The 16,593-nt window shown below is 38.0% G+C and overlaps 1 protein-coding gene across 1 annotated transcript in view; it reads left to right on the top strand.

Moving 5' to 3' along the window:
• cdin1 (CDAN1 interacting nuclease 1) overlaps positions 1–16,593 on the top strand; it is a 79,159-nt gene that overhangs the window by 26,708 nt on the left and 35,858 nt on the right. The window contains exons 7-11 of the mRNA XM_047345158.1: positions 8,261–8,340; positions 8,725–8,774; positions 11,437–11,504; positions 13,090–13,155; positions 13,941–14,046. Of these exons, the coding sequence (XP_047201114.1) occupies positions 8,261–8,340; positions 8,725–8,774; positions 11,437–11,504; positions 13,090–13,155; positions 13,941–14,046 (370 nt within the window). The remainder of the gene's footprint in view (positions 1–8,260; positions 8,341–8,724; positions 8,775–11,436; positions 11,505–13,089; positions 13,156–13,940; positions 14,047–16,593) is intronic.

Raw genomic sequence — 16,593 nt, 5'->3', positions numbered from 1 at the left:
GAACTAAATCTAATTGAGAATCTGTGGCAAGACTTGAATGTGATTTTCAGATGCTGTCTATCCATTCTGACTGAGCCAACGCTATTTTGCTAAGAAGGGGCACTCTCTAGATGTGCAAAGCTGTTAGAGAGGTTAAGTAAGTAAAATTTTATTTATATAGCACCTTTTAAGACATAGGTCACAAAGTGCTGTACAGAAGAAAACTAAAAACATTAAATATTAATACATCAAAATAGTTAGTCAAAAGCAGTTGTAAAAATATGAGTTTTTTTGTTGCTGTTTAAAAAGCTCAACAGAGTTCACAGATCTCAACCTAAAGGGGAGAGATCAAGAGTCCTGGGGCAACTACTGAGAAGACCTTGTGAGAGTAGTTTTCAGCCTCGAGCGTGGTACCATCAGCAGGCCTTAGTCACATGACTTTAGGGACATGCAGATGTAAAAGTTCCGAGCTGTATGCTGGTGCTGGACCATTCAACGTGCCCTAAAAGACTTGGAGCTGTTGACATAAATGCTGAGTTTAGATTTGAGGGGGTTGAATACAAATACGTGCCACACCTTTTTTTGATTTTTATTAGTAAAATGTTATAAAAGTATTTTTCACTTTACACTTTAAAACTGTACACACTAATGTGTTGTCTATCATATAAAACCCAACAAACAATGTATAAGTTTGTAACATGACTAATTGATAAAATCACCATGCACTGCAGGTGAAGACAGATCCTTGTAGGATTAAAAAAGGCTAGATGGTTTTCATTCGTTATTTATTGATGGGTTTTTGCTTAATATTCTGTCTTTTTGCAATTACTTCCTGGGACATGGATATGGACGATTTTGAAACGTACATATTTTCCTTCTCACAGTTGCCTTCTTTAAACTCGTTGACTATGCGGGGGATTTCTGTTTTGATTGAGCTTCATTGCAATCTCCCTTTGACCCACTCGGCCTTTCCACATGAATTGCTTCCCTCATATGCTGCGGTCAAACCATCGAATCTCCCTCCGAGTATATTAGACCTCAGTAATGTGTTTCCACCATGAAACAATGCAAGGATAATTGTCTTTGCTGGCGATTAGCTAACAGGTTGGTTCAGTGCTATTGGCAGGCATATTTGTCATGCTCCCTCCTGCCCCAGACTATATTCCAGCTTGCACATGTTTTTGTTTGTTGTGTTTTAGTAGAGGTCTGCTGGGAGGGCAAGCAGGCTCACTGCAAAGATCAATAGACTTCTATATAAAGGGACATTACCCCCAACTGGGTGAGTGGCTTGCCTTTGCCTAGCACCGTTGTTGTTTTTATTCCCTTACCCTTTTCTCTTGCATTTAAGAGAAACAGGAATGAGGCCTCTGGGACTATAGAATATATGTACAATCACCAGCAATCAATAGAGAGTTTTAAATTGTTTTCTGTACCGTCCTTGTTTTGTTTTTGCTTGCTGCTGCTCCCCCTCCCTTTCCTCCTTCCTAGTAGCTGCAGATGCCACCACACTTCAACATGATGACACCACCAACAATCTGCCTCTCCTCCTTCTCGCAGCTCCAGTATTGGAAACAGCATCAGTCAAGCAGAATTGGAGTCTATCTGGTGGCGCTTGCGAATCAATCAATATATTCAAAACAGATTTATTTTGTATTGAATATAATATCAGCATCCATAATGTTTTTGGCTCATGAAAATGGACTGGACACCTGGGCTAGGAAAGGTCATGTGCACTCAGTGGAGATGATCCTAGTGAATGCGTGAAAACTCCTCCTTTTGTTTTATGCAAAAATATTGAGAGAATGAATTGTTAGAGCTATTGAAAATGTTAGTTATTTGATGAATAAGAATTAGGAGTAAGGATTAGGAAACAATTTAATTCTGGTTGCTGGAAATAAAATTAGTAGTGTTGGGTGGAATCTTCATAGTATTGAACAGGTTTTTTCTACGGTTTAACATGAACAGCAGAACAAATTCATAGTTTAAAGTGGGCCAAATGCACCAATTTTCATTTAAAATTGGTATGTTTTAGTGTTTTTTTTTTTTTTCATTCCTATTTTAAATCCGTTTTAATACTACAGTTGAATTATGTTATATAGACAAAAATGTATTAATATTAATTAGTTGAAATTATTCAAATAAAGTTTTATTATATTATATGCTATTTTGTTATTTTGTTTGTATTGTAAAATGATCAAAATAAGGTGTATTTTTATCATCTTTATCATCAAAGTAATTCAAAACAAATCTTCATTTTTTTACTATGTTGATACAAAAAAGAACAAACAGAACAAATCTAAAAATAATGTTTAAGGTTTTAATTGATAAAACATACATTTTTAGATCCAATTGAACAATTTAAAGTAAAAATATTGACTAAGTGGAATAAATTTGTTTGTAGGGATGGACTATATTCTAAAGTTTATGATTAACTGATTATTTTAACAACCGGTCATCCTGTGATAACCCCTAAACTGGTTGGTGTCGTTACATTTGCTATTTAAACTGTGAATTGATAGATTTATGGTCAGAAAGAATGCATTAAATTGTAATATCTTTTAGCATCAGTTGTATTGTCATAGTAATAAATACCAGATAATATTGTAGTAAGACTTCAATAATATATATACATAAATGTAATAAGTATACTATTGAAAAAAAACAAAACAATGATTGAGCATGGTTTAAACATTATTGCTTTTATAACTTAGCTTGTCTCTGCTTACTTTGTCCTGCGCAACACAAATAGATCGTTAACCACTTCAGTTCCACTGCATTTCTGCATTAGTAGAAACCTTTTAGAAGTCACCAGTGGACACAATGGGGGAGCTCATGCTCTTCTTTTTCCCCTCATGCTATCTTTCCATCTTTCTTTCTGTTCCTCTTGTGACAGGAGCTGATGTGCCTCTGGATTTAGACATAAAGTTTTTTTTTTTTTTGAGGAGGCAATTTTGCAAGCTATTTGACCTTTTCCATTTTCCCAAGGCCCAGTTCCAGATTAGATTGCTACTCCATGTTTTGTAACTATGTGATTTGGCTGCCTTTAAGATTTATTGTCACATTCCTTTACAGAAGCCTTGTACGCAGCGTTACAAATGTCCCGTGTTTGATGTTAACACTGTGAGAATGTTAGTGTCTGCCATGATTTTTTTGGTTCCCTGACAGAATTCATAATAGCTCCAGTGTTTTGCTGATAAAAACGTGCTGAGAACTGAATATTGCACTCCTGTTTTATCCAGTAAAAATCTCTTAGCTTTTACTATGATTGTTATTGTTCTTCGAGTGCACCAGTCTTCTCTTCTTTCTTGCACCCCTCCGCTGTGTGGAGCTGGTGTTTGTGTAATTGCAGCCTTTTTTTTTTTCTTTCTTTTCCAAATAACGAGAGCAAGGGCTCTTCATTAGCAAGAATGGGAAGCAGTCGGCACAAATGTGACTCTGCGTGTGTGTGCTTGTGCGTGTGTGCGAGGGAGGTAAGCAGCACCATGGCACTTCACTTGACAAGTATACTAATTACTCCTTTTCAGTATAGGAGCTCCAGTCAGTCTTTGCCACAGTCTAATGGCCTGACCTGGGAAGCCTCTCTCCATTGCACAGCCTCCCTAGGTCTAATATTACTACAACTGCACGCGCACACACACACACACACACTAAAATGTAAAGTTTCATCTCACCGCTATCAAGCAGAATCAGGTGGAAGCAGATCAGTTCTGCCCCAGTAACCTCTTCAGGGACTGGGTTCCTCCTGCACAGGAGATACTACCTCATATTATCAGCTAACACCCACACACCACCAGTTAAAAAAAAAAATAAATAAAAAGCTTTTTTTTCCTTCCTGCGCATCTCCGACTCTCTTCCACTTCCCAATCTTCAGAGTTTTTTTTTTTGTTCAGTGCGGGAGGATAAATTTAAAAGGAGTAAATTGGAAAATCAAATGAGGGCTTTAGGCAGCCGCAGAGATTTGCGGAGCTGTCTGCCAGCGTTGGGGAGCCTCATCCATCATGTCCCACAAGTAGTCAATTCTTCTAGTATCTGTAAATGTTTTCAGATATTAGCCAATTTATATGCTCCGAGATTCATCATGGAAAATCAGCTTTAGCAGAGCACATTATCAGAACCTGTCTCTCCCCTTGCTCCGTGAAGTTTGATGAACGAGCGCCCCTCCACAGCTCAGTGGGTTTTGCATGGAGAGTAGAAGGGGAGAGGGGGTGGTATATAACGCACATGGGTAACTGTCCCCCACCCTACCCGGTGGAAAGAAGTGGGTTTTTTAATTAATAAACAAACTTCCAGAGGAGCTCATCAGTGTCGAGGGCAATAACAACTGCCATCCGTTATTGTTTATCAGGGTCCTCCCTCAACAAATGTTGCTATTTAATGAGGTTTCCTTGCATTTTTCTGGGGAGTTTCAGATAATGACTTTTTTTTTTCCAGAAAATAGAAGTTACATACAAGTAGTCAGTGAAATCTCACAGCATTGTTTTGGAGTTGTATATGACAACAACCTTGTGATTTGTTTACATTGGTTGTTTTCCTTACCAAATCCCAATGGAGACGTAGCGTTTCACATCTATTATTCTGTTCTCCTCTGTTATTTTCCTGCTCAGATGTTGACGGTGTGATACCATGCCTTAGTAAGAATTTATACCAACATAGGACAATTACAGTAAATTTGGCGAATGTTTACAAGGTGTAAAGTTGTGCTGCAGGGCTTTGTTCTCTGTGCCTGGTGTTCCTTTTTTTGTTTATTTTCCTGCGTATGTTTTATGCACGTGTTTGAAAAGAAATGTGTGTGTGTAGTGGTAGTACAGAGGAGCTCGGGGTATCACAGAGGTGTGCCGCTGTGCAAGGCGGGGGCGTCTTTAATAAATGTATGCTGATGTCGGAGGCTGCAACGATGCGAAAGGCCCTGTTGTTATTTACTGCTGTGTTTGTGCGCAGCAGCGAATCCCCGGCCTGCAAATGGCATTACAGCCTGTGATGAATGAGCATTAGGGTAAACTCATTTTAAAAGCATCCTGATTTATTAGCAGCCTGGCCTTCCATTTTCATCAGGTCAATGCTTGGCTGAAATTCCACAATGTCAGCGCCAAGGTCACCTATTAATGGCTATTTTTAACCCCATCGCTCAAAAAAGAGCAGCAGAACTGCATCCGATCACTTAGAGTCCATCAACGAAAAATACCAAAGAGCTATAAAGAAGTATGAATACCACGAGCTAGAAGTCTGGTCCTAGACATGTGTGAGAGAGCAAAACGTGGCAGTGGTCAACCTCCAATTATGAGTGCTAGTAAGACAAGAGCTGTAATGGCCAAGGTTTGCCTTCAGGGAGGTTTATTACATGCTACTGTTTTGCAGAAGTAACGTCAAATCTATAAAAGGACCATTAGGAAGAGGGGGAAAAAATCTATCAAAATGCCATTAAAGTGGAATAAGTTGCCAATATTGCTGATGTGGTTGCAGGTCCTTTGATTTTCCTTCAGATTATTAGGCACAGTCGAGTAGTGACTTTGTTAAGAGAAACCAGTGTTGTTGGGGGAGTAATATGTCTCCTAGCTTCATAAAGTTTGCTGCCTCATATTTCCCACTGTATTGATTATCCATTATCATTTGTCAAGAGGTGTCCTAACTCAAGGGGAAAATATAACCCTCTTTCTTCACCGCTGCCTGCACTGCACATGAGCGTGGTATGGATCTGAGTGTGAAGGTACCAATCTCTGAGAAAAATGAGCAGCGAAAAAAAGCACTGTCCCTGTGCCTTGCAGCTCTAAGTGGGGAGCGTGGGGTTACGGGGTGGGTTGGTGGAGCATCATGTGGCTGGAATAGATGGAAACAGAAAACAGGTTGCTAAAGGAAGAGAAAAAAAGATAAAGATCTGGCAGGAAAACATAAGGAAACTGTAGAGGCAAAAACACAGAAGAAACAGAAGAGAGATGTGCTAAATAGGCTTTGTTCTCATTCCACCCTCCATACTTTTTATTTCAGAGAAGGCATCACGTCTGTCTTTGTTCACTCTGTGCCGGGGGCTAACGATACATCCAGCTCACAAGAGAAGGCGATACACGATTTTGAGTTTATGAGGACGAGATAAGATTGTAGCAATTATTTGAATAAAAAAAACAATCTATATTTTTTTCTTTAGGTTCTTTTCACAAATACGTAAATGTTTTACAAACTGTTTGAAGGAAAATGTTTTCTGTGTAGAATATTCTAGCCCAGGTTATGCCGGTATACTAGGGATGGGAATTTATCATAGTGTTTATTATCACCAGGCTGATAGTACATCCAGGATTGTTACCTGTCCTGATCAAACTATGCTAAAATAAATTATGATTCAGCACACTTACTGTGTATTGTTTATCAGAACAGTTGCGCTTTTGAATATAACTGGTGTGGTGAAGGAGTACTTTCTGGTATGATTTGTTTTTAGAGCAATATTTGATAGTGATATTCTGTATAAGGTGATTATTGCCAACAAGACCGAATTTCTTATACGCTTTTATTATCACATTTTTATAATCGCATTAAATGCTACAAAATATACCATTACAAATCCATATCGTAATTTTATGTTTCTTTTATGCTGAGTTTGTCATTATGCACATAAAAGCATTTAAAAAGCATCTTTTTGTGTTTCCACAAATTGAACGAATGTTGCATAAAAAACTACTACTATTAAGGGTATTTGATCAGGTTAAGTATTCCATATTTTAAAGTAGAGAGTATCAAATTCAGTCCAGACTCAAAAAAATTGTTGAATAGCTTATTATTTTAGTGCCAACTGGAAGGTATGAAGCAGATGCTTCTTTGGCCTTGCTAGCAGGTAACTTTTGACCAGTCCCTGTATTGTCACTCTGCTTAGAAATAATTTGCATTATACGTATGTTGCCATAAATGCTGCCATACAAATGACCTAAAAGTGATAGAGGCTTCTTCAGTGCTGTTGTAGCGAAATGCTGTCAGCCAGCTTCAATAGAAGTCTTTAGTTTGGTGTTAGAACTACCTCCTTTCTTGCTTCAAAATAAGTCTCATAGGTACAAAGTGTCGAGCTTGAAGCAGTCACTTTTTTTTTCCAGGGATCTTGAAAATAGCTTACACTCAATTTCCCAAAAAGTCAGAATGTGACAGCATCTGGATAGCAAAACAGACTTTAACGAAAAATGTGTGTTTTTGCAAGCCACGTGCTCAGTTGTAGTCTTCCTAAAAACTGATGCCAAAAATTGTTTTACATTTCTTACTTATCCAGCATATTTTATTTTTTTACTTTAATATTCATAAATGTTTAGCTCTTTCTTCAACAGCACATTTTAAGTGCTTATATAGTTTTATCACTTCTCCAGAGGATCCTGAGAATCTCTAATGTATTGGTTCAGGCACCATCCATGCCTGAAATGTGAATAGAAACATCCCATTGCATTGTCTGTGATGCCGCACGTCTGTCAGATTCCCGCGCAGATATATCACCGAAATGGCTCGTCTCTGCCGTTTCGTCACACAATGATACAATCCATTTAATCCAAATCTTTTTAAGAAGTGATTTAAGGAATTTTTAGCTGTTGCAGTAACACCGAGTCAATCCAGTACGCTCTCTTTTCCTGATTTATGTTAGTTGAGCAAGAATGGGATGAGAGATGCAGAATACTCTGCGTTCATAACAAAGATAAACTACATGAAGCGGCTGTGCTGTGGACTGAAACATTTATCTACAGAAAATCTGCATGCGCTCTCTAATAGACAAGGCGAGATATACGACACCAACTGTATAAACTGTGTTCAGGCAGCTTTTTCTGTCTATATTTGCACATTGTGATGTCACACAGACTTTTTCTTTTCTCTATTTAAGACAACAGTGAAAGATTTTTTTTTCATTTTGTTGGTTAAACAACTGCATTTCATGTATTTTGTATTACAATGTATAGGATAAAGATAAAGCACCGATCAGTATTTTTCTTGTCCGATACAGTTTTCTGGTTTTCTTTGAGGTCTGACCTGATCACCAGTTTGGACAGATTCTGTTGTTTTACTTTTCTGAAAGACTATGCATAAGATAAAAATCTATGGGTTATTTCAACACAAAATGGAGGATTTCAAATATAATCATCATTTATGGCAAATCAAAAAAGCGCATCAAAGTACATGTGGCTGGTTTATGCATGTATGGACTAAAAATGGTGGGACATCCTAGATTTGTGTTTGTTTTTTTTTTAGATTTTTTATGGCACTAGTGGCCTTTTTCACAGTGATCAGACCAGTGCCCTAATTTTCCTCTATACCTTGATTTCAGCTTCCAAAACCGTCCTCAACAGCATGCTGAAGGAGCCATCAATAATTCCAGACCAAATACTGGCAAATCATATCTACCAAGTAAGGACTTTACACTTCACCAATTAAATCTTAATATGTTGCTTAACTCATTTTTCCAGTAAGGAATACAGATATTTGTTTCTAATACATATAACGGAGTTTGTTGCCCATTATTTAACCAAGCCTATGCTCATAAACAAGGAGGTTTTAAATGTTACTCCTTCACCTGCCTGACACACTCCATCAGTTGCTGGTGTCTGCTGATGAAGTCACGTGACAACCAATGGTCAAGTCTGCCAATCTGCCAGCATCTACTCTTATTTTTTCCCCCTCTTCTCAGCACTGTGTGGGTTTTTTTACTTCCCTTATACCAGCTTGCTTTTTTTTTTTTTTTTGGTTTTTTTTTTTTGCCCTGCCATAATATTTCTTCCCCCTCTTTTTCAGTGCACAATAAATGACTGCTGTTATGGACCGCTGGTAGACTGCATCAAACAGTATCCTATCCCATAAAATTTTAAGCCTGAAATTGACGAGGAGCTATTGAAGGGGTATGAGATGTGTCTGGCTTCACCTGACATAAAAGTTCTGCTTCACAGAGTGAAGTGTTTCATCCCGTCTGCCATCCCACTCTCACCGATCCTGGGGCTCGAAGGCAATGGAGGGAAGAGTAAGAGGAGCGGATGGGCTGATCTAAATGCCTCTCCGTGTGAATTCAGGAGATGAGACTCAATGTTCTACGATGCAAAAACAATTAAAACCATTGTGGAAAAGAATGCTAAATATACTTTAAAGATGTAAATTCTAAATGTTCTTTTGCTTTCCTTTGCTGTCCTTTGCAAACTCTAAACATTTGTGCCAACTAGCAGGACATTGACTTTGCCCCTAGCACAAGGCAGAATGGGAGTCCAGATTTTTTGGGGGGAACCAGCTGGGTAGCACACCAAATATTTCCTGGGGGGTGGAGACTTATTTGAATGATTGTAAATGTGTATGCATGTGTTTTTGTCTCTCTCCAGGCTTTCTTGAGTGCGGTGGGGCTGGGCTGTTCTGTTCACGGCCAGTCAAGCCTGTCCCGTGCCTCCCTCCTCCTCTTCCTCCCCCACTTTTTACCATTCTGTGGTAGTCTTCTCATTGTGAGCTGAAAATCTGTTACTCCGCCACATAGTTCATAATCAACGCCCCACAGTTGTATGCTTTCAAAGAACTCTATATACACACGAAAGGAAGAACTCTTTTATGCATGTGTGCATAAAATTTTTTTGCCATTAAATTGTAATCCTATTAGAAAATGTCTTTGTCCTACCAAATAATAATCTATTCATACAAGGCTAAATGTAAGATTCTGCTGTCTCGCCGCAATCATCGCTCATTTTAATTCAAAATGGCATTTATTTAGAAATGCATTTTTCAAAGTAGCAGCTGTAGTAGGAATGAGCAGAGCACATACATTGATCAATACCCTCTAGATTTTCTCAGAAATAGCATTAGTTTTGTCCTGTGCATTAAAGGAAAGCACTTTGGATTTTTCTTAATAAAACCTATTTAATTTACCTGAAAGCCACTTCCAACCAGGACAACAAAAAACATGAGCAGGGTTGATGCTTTTTGTGCACCTTTTAAAAAAAAATCTTTACAGCTTTAATAGCTGCTAGGTGTAGACATACATTCTATACTTTGCCTCAATGCTTTGTCCTTGCTTTTTCTCATGGTTAAGTTGAAATAACAAATAAAATTCCTTTTGACATAATACAAATAAATACACAATAATCACAGTTTGGCACCTACTTAAAGTTATAAACTAAAGTTGTCAACAACTGAAGCTTGTGCTTTCATAAAGATGGTGTAATTTAATAAAATGCTTATGAGATAGATGTTTGTATCTTTGTTGCTCTTTTCCTTTCAACTCGTGTTTAAAACAAATGTTTTTGATAATAATCAGCAGGGCAAATGTTCTAAAAAGTCTCCTATATCAGTCATTATGGCTTTGACTCGGCCTGGATTATTAAGAGGCTGTTAGAATATAACAGGCAGTTGGGGTAAAGTTAAGCTTTTTTTTCTTCTTTGTACTGGTTATGTTTAAATTTTGGTGATGCTGGTTCAACTAAATTACAGGGCTGCCAAAGGTCCTTTTACACAAATTTGATTTTTTTTTTCTTTTTTGGTCACACTTTCAACGTTTCAATTCATCAAACTAATTTCAAAAAGGATAGCCTGAATAGATACAAAAATCATTTTCACGTGATTTATTCACTGAGGAAATAATCTATTGGAACCAACCTGGCCCAATGTGAAAAAGCAATTGTGCCTTGAACCTAATTGGTTGGTTGTCCCACCCTTTAATAAAAAAATCAAACAAACTATCACCACCATATATGGTGTTTATGGTGTATATCCATTATGGCCCTCCAAGAAGAGTGGACCATGCTTGCACTTTTATCCACGGAGATGTAAAACACTGATTGCCAGTTATCGCAAATGCTTGATGGCACTTGTTGGCAGCAAGAGTGGCCCAACCAGTTAGGTTTTTTTTTGGTGGCACTAGTGTCTGTTATTTCAGATTAGACAGTCTTGAAATCCGGTGAAGAGAGGCGGAAGACATGCTGGATTGTTGTTTTTTGGTTTTTTTTAATGAATCAAATCATCATTTGAAAACTGCTTTTTGAGTCCACTCAGGTTAGCTTTGTCTGAAATTCTGATTTTGTTGAGGAAAGAATCAAATACAGAAGTCTGAAAGCCAGAAGCTACTTTTCACAGCAATATTGAACATAGAGCTAGCCACAGACCTTGATGCTGTGAAACAATGCTAGCATAGCTTTCATTCAGTCAACCTTTTATTCTCCATTGTCACTGTGATTAACTAAAGAATGTTCCCAAAAAGCAGTCGTTCAGGTCATCAACCTCTGATTTATCTGTGATCTTCAAGCGGTTTTGTTTGGGTGTCATTTTACATGCTACCTTTTTAAAAGCTGCATGATGGAATATAGAGCTCTACTTTTAATTGTTCTGCTTGTGCACAGGTGTAAAACAATGCTTTAGCATTTTAGTGAATAATTATTTCTATTGCCAAGTCTACTTTTTGGTAAAGCATTTGTTTTATTTAGGTAGACATCTAATGCTTCTATGGCTGTATGTTGAAATCCTTGACACTGTTCTCAGCGCTGTTGGCCAAGAGCATGAGGTGCTGCTCCGTGACAAGCTGATGGAAAGAAACCTTTCTTTTCTTGGTGAGCAATTTTTCCAACTTCTCATCATTTTTTTTAAATTTAGTTATGCAGTTGTTGTATTGAGTTGGGCTTTTAAAATAATTTGTTACAAACACAACATTTTCTTGATTTTGTTTTTTCTTTTTCCAGTTACTTATGCATATTAGATGGCTGCTGATGTATACATTTAAGACAGATATTTAGAGAGCCTATGGTTCACTACTCTGGTTCAATGGTTTGTCCACAAGTAAATAAGCTGTAGCTCCTCATTTTCATTTTCTTTAACAGCTGCAGAAACGATGTTCATTTTTTTCTGTTTTTATTTGATCCCAAATTTGTTGTTGGTATGTTTAATGAAACTTTCAGTTAAGAAAATTTCTTCCAGGAACACATATGATTTGAAATGATTGTTTTCAAATCACCAGGTCAAAGTTTAATTAAAACTGGAGATCAGATATAGACCACAAATTTCTGATTGGTGCATGATTATATTTTTTTGTCCCACTGTCAAACTTTTCTGATCCAATTGCCCTACTCTTACTACATCATATGGGTAGTAAGTTCAGTTGAAAAAATGTAGAGTGGAATTTTCATCTTTCTCTTCGTGCCATCACTCCAAGGTCAGATAAATGATGAAAGATAAAAGTCATTCCTTCCATCATTGAGACCATATCATTTATTCGGACATGGAAAGCTGACCTTTCTCCAGGGCTGCACAGAACACTGTTCTAAAACTGAGTTCGAGGGGCACAGGGGCCACTGAAGCGGCCTCACCCCATCTGATAAATGGATTGGAAATAAGCTACCCAACAGCAGGGATGGGCCATTAATTTTAATCAAAGCTGATGTAAAAAGGCGATCATATACACGTGAGAATATTAACAGCTCAGCGTGTGTGAGTGGAAGTTCCAATCCTGTGACACACACACACACACATACGTTTACAACTGCATCTCTACATTCAGGGTGCCTCTCTGTACCACAGGCCTCTGGCAGCCCTTTCTGACCTCTCTCAGCTCTCTTTCTTCACCCTTGGCTGATGATGCTACCTCCTTGCCGCCACCCTCCATCTCCCCTCAATTCCCTTCCATGCCCCATTAGTTGAGCTTGGCTGGAGACAAAGAGGCAAGGCCCTTGGAACCGAATGACCTGGTCAGCCCGAGATTTAATGGAGAAATCAGGTGTTGTGGGGATAATGGCCAGAAGTCAAGGACAATGGCTGCAGCCTGCACAATCAGTGGTCAGGCTTACAGAGGGTACGATGCCAATGTCGTCCTCGTCCTGCAGTATATTTTCTAAAGTAAAGCGAAACTACAACCTGAAAGGAAACCTTGTAATTAAGCCTGACATGTTTTAGTGCAAAGCCTGCAAACATGTGACATACCCAGATAGTTGGTTTACTGAACATCTTGTCCCGTACTGCAGTTTTCCCCAATGTTTTTAAAGTGTTTTACAAGTAAATTGGTGAGAACTGTTATGGCAGATACATGTTTATGAACATGGTTTGTAAAAGTGCTTACAATAGAAACCAAATGCAATAAGTAGATAGAAAACGTATTTCAAAATTAAATAAAAATATGAAAATTGTTCACTTTATTTCTCATAGATGAAAACCAGCTGAGAACTATGGGCTACGACAAAACACCCGATATCATCCTAGAGGTTCCTATTGGTTAGTATTCAGAAAAAACTTGTTTGTTAAATTAATGTTTTGTTCTGTTTTTTTGTTGTTCGCATCAAAAGTCATTCATGGTTTCGAATACAGGCCCATCTCAATGAATTAGTCTCATGAAAGATTTTATTCTTTTCAGTAATTCCATTCTGAAAGTGAAAACTGATAATTCATTATATACCTTGATAGATTTCAAGCATTTAATTATGTATATGACTTATATCTGTTGAAAACCCCAAATTCAGTGAAATCATGTTTAAAATATGCCGGCCTACAGTTAATTATGTTCATTTATTATATAGACACTTGAAACTTGATCAGGGGTCTTTCTGCATGAGATACTGCATCGATGTGGTGTGGCATGTAGCTTAGCCTGTGGCTGATAAGCTACATGCTTTAATAGCAACTTTCCATTCTTATGCTTGGATACAGCACTCTGTGAACAACCAGCTTCTTTAGCAGTGAGCTTTTGTTTCTTACTCTCCTTGTGGAACGTCTCAGAGACTGTCTGCTAAACAACTGTCATGTCAGCAGTCTTGTGTAAGCCCTAATATGGCCATACTATATAATTTCTTTTTTTAATAAAAATTTTTAATCTTTTCTTTGCTCTTATCCAATACTCAGATTTGGGGTTTTTATTAGGTGTAAGTCATGCTTATAAAAAAAAATGCTTGAGCACTCTGTGTGTAATGAATTTATATAGATGGTTTCCTGTTTCTGAATTTTTTTAACAGCCATCATTTCTTTGACAAAATGCTCTGTTTTTTTTTCTTTTTTTCAAAAAGCTGTGGAAGGACACATCATACATTGGATTGAGAGCAAAGCTTCTTTTGGAGATGATCACAGCCATCGTACCTACCTCAATGAGCAGTTCTGGAGCTACTGGAACAGGTCAGCCACCTCTTTGTTTTATCTGAATGGAAGGCATTATTTTGCTGCCATTATTTTCTTAGCTCAACTTCTTTTTTTTTTTTTTAAACCACAAACCACCATCAATTTTGCAGCATTATAAAAAACTGCTCATATCTCTGTCCAGCAACCCTCACCACTTCCTCCCTGCTATGAGCCGCTTTTACCACACAATTTCACATGGTACGTCTGTGCATTGCACGACTTCCACATCAACTCCTGTTATTAGAGCCCTTTGCAGCCTGAATGGTCCATCCGTGAGTTCGATTGTTTAGCAGAATATAGACATTGTGCTGGAAGGAAAGCTAGGAAGTGGGTGATTAATGCATGACATCTGTTGTCATGAGAACTTTTGGACAGGAACAAGCCTTTGCGGTCTGACCGTTGTAGAAACCGAGTTGTCCGTGCTCAAATTTCTGAATGAATTGCTGGAATGGTTAGGTCATTGCTACTTAAAAAACTAAATTTGTTATATACTTTTTCTACTGTGAAAACGTTCTGTTTAAAACAAGTGTAGAAACCATCAAAACTATTTATTTGGGTTGATTGTATAAAATTACAACAGAGGTAAAAGTCAGATTTGTCAGTCTGTTCATTTTAAATGCCAGTAAAAATATCTTAGTTTAGAAAATAAAATATTTATTTAATATCACTGTCAGTTGTTTACAAAATGTCTTCCAAATGGATATAATGAGAAACTTGTGTAATAGCAAACAGACTCGTAGGAGTGGGGGTTCATATGCGTGCCTTGCTTGGCACTAGGTCCCAGTTCTTCACTCCAGCACTGATCCCAATCAGCTGTGATGGCCATCTGACATTCAGTGACATGGTGGTAGAGTGCCAGGAGGGGCCATTCCTCGGCGATGTGTCCAAAAACCGAGCAGAGACGAGCTGTCTTTTTATGTTTTTGGCTCTTGTGTAGTTCCACGTTAGGATCACATTTCTGGATGGATTAAGGGAAAAAATACTGAAGGAGAAACTGTTTAAGGACTTTCAAATGTGCTTAAAACTAGAGCAGTCAATAGTCAAAGTCTGCTGTTAAGCCCTAGGATTTAGTTTGTATTAAAGTGCCTGTGACATCAAATTTTATGAGAAATCCAACGACATTTATGGAAAGGAAACATTAATAAAATATTTCAAATAGTAAATTATGCAGCTGAAATACAAATTCAGAGGTTTCTTGTTTGAAGCAGTTTGCAGAGAAGTCCTCTAATCACAACTGTCTGTGCTTGGTGGAACCCACCCACCTGTCCTTCGTCAGTTTCCCAGCTCTGATCCTCTTCGCTTCAAGAAAATAGTGCAGACTAGCGGTTGCTGTCGCAATATTGTCACGAAGAGGCGAAATGACCAGCAGCCTAATACATAATCCTAAAGATGTTTAGCAAAAATGATTTTGTTATAGGGTAAAAGGTTTCACCAACTGTCATTCAGCTCAAGGTCATAATTAATGATGAGCTTATTTTTATTTCCATTGTCTTTTTCTGTTTGTTTCCAACTGGGAATATATATCTAAATAGAAAACTTGTGCTTTCAATGATTGTAGAAACTAAAAATACTGTAAATTCAACTTCAAAGAAACTACTTTTTAAATAATAGGTGGTAATTTCAAAAAGGCTTTCCAGCCTATGCCAATGAAGACAGGAACTTTAGGTTTCTGTCATTCAAATCTATGTCTGTAACCCTAAATATTTGCCTTAGGGTACCTTGGGTTCATATTGCCTGGCATTGTCTTGTCCAAGCCTATTAAGCAACTGACCAAATAAGTCCAGTCTTGTTCCCCAGAAGGGATTGAATGAATTCACTGTTTCTACCGTCACCTCTTATTTGGTTTTAATTTGTGAGAAAAATTTTGAAGGAGAGACCTGTGGTTTATTTGTCCATTCCTTCATTCTTCAAGGTCTGATTTTAGCCCTTGACTCTAAACTGCTTTTCTTTGTTATTGCCCTTGGAATGGCGCGCCACTCTTTGTAATTACCTCATTGCTCCTGATTGACATTTCCAGTGATTTGCTTATTTTTCATAAATTCCCTCTTTGCTTTAACTGAGCCGCTTCACCCATTGCCTGTGTTAATTGTTCTTCAGTTGCCCTCAAGCAAAGTATAGTCAGGACATGTTTTTGTAGACTTGAAGAAAAAAAAAAACATAACTGATTTTCCCTCCAAAGCCCCCAACAACTGCATTTATCATCCAAACAATAGTCTTGCCAACACACTAACCCCATAATGAACCCTTCTTCGCTGGAGTGAGGGGTAATGACGCTTCACCTACAATGCTCCCAAGAATACAGAAAGAGGATGGAAAAATTGAGAGAAAAACAGCCTCGTGCAGACTCAGATGCTGCGTTCAGGCCCAGTGCCTGGATGAGATGGTGAAGCGGCAGCTATTGGTATCTTCCAGCCATCAATCTTTAGCTGTGGCATTCCAGAGCCGGAGAGCCCTCTGCTCTGACGGATGTTCAGATAATTGAGTGATCCATCTCGCCCAACTATCAGAGTTGCATAAAAATTATTCACCTGCTTGTGAATATTA

This window comes from Girardinichthys multiradiatus, chromosome 19 (genome assembly GCF_021462225.1).
Source record: "Girardinichthys multiradiatus isolate DD_20200921_A chromosome 19, DD_fGirMul_XY1, whole genome shotgun sequence".
NCBI classification, from domain to species: domain Eukaryota; kingdom Metazoa; phylum Chordata; class Actinopteri; order Cyprinodontiformes; family Goodeidae; genus Girardinichthys; species Girardinichthys multiradiatus.
Note: the sequence above shows the minus strand (reverse complement) of the source record. Positions and strands in the feature narration are given on the sequence as shown.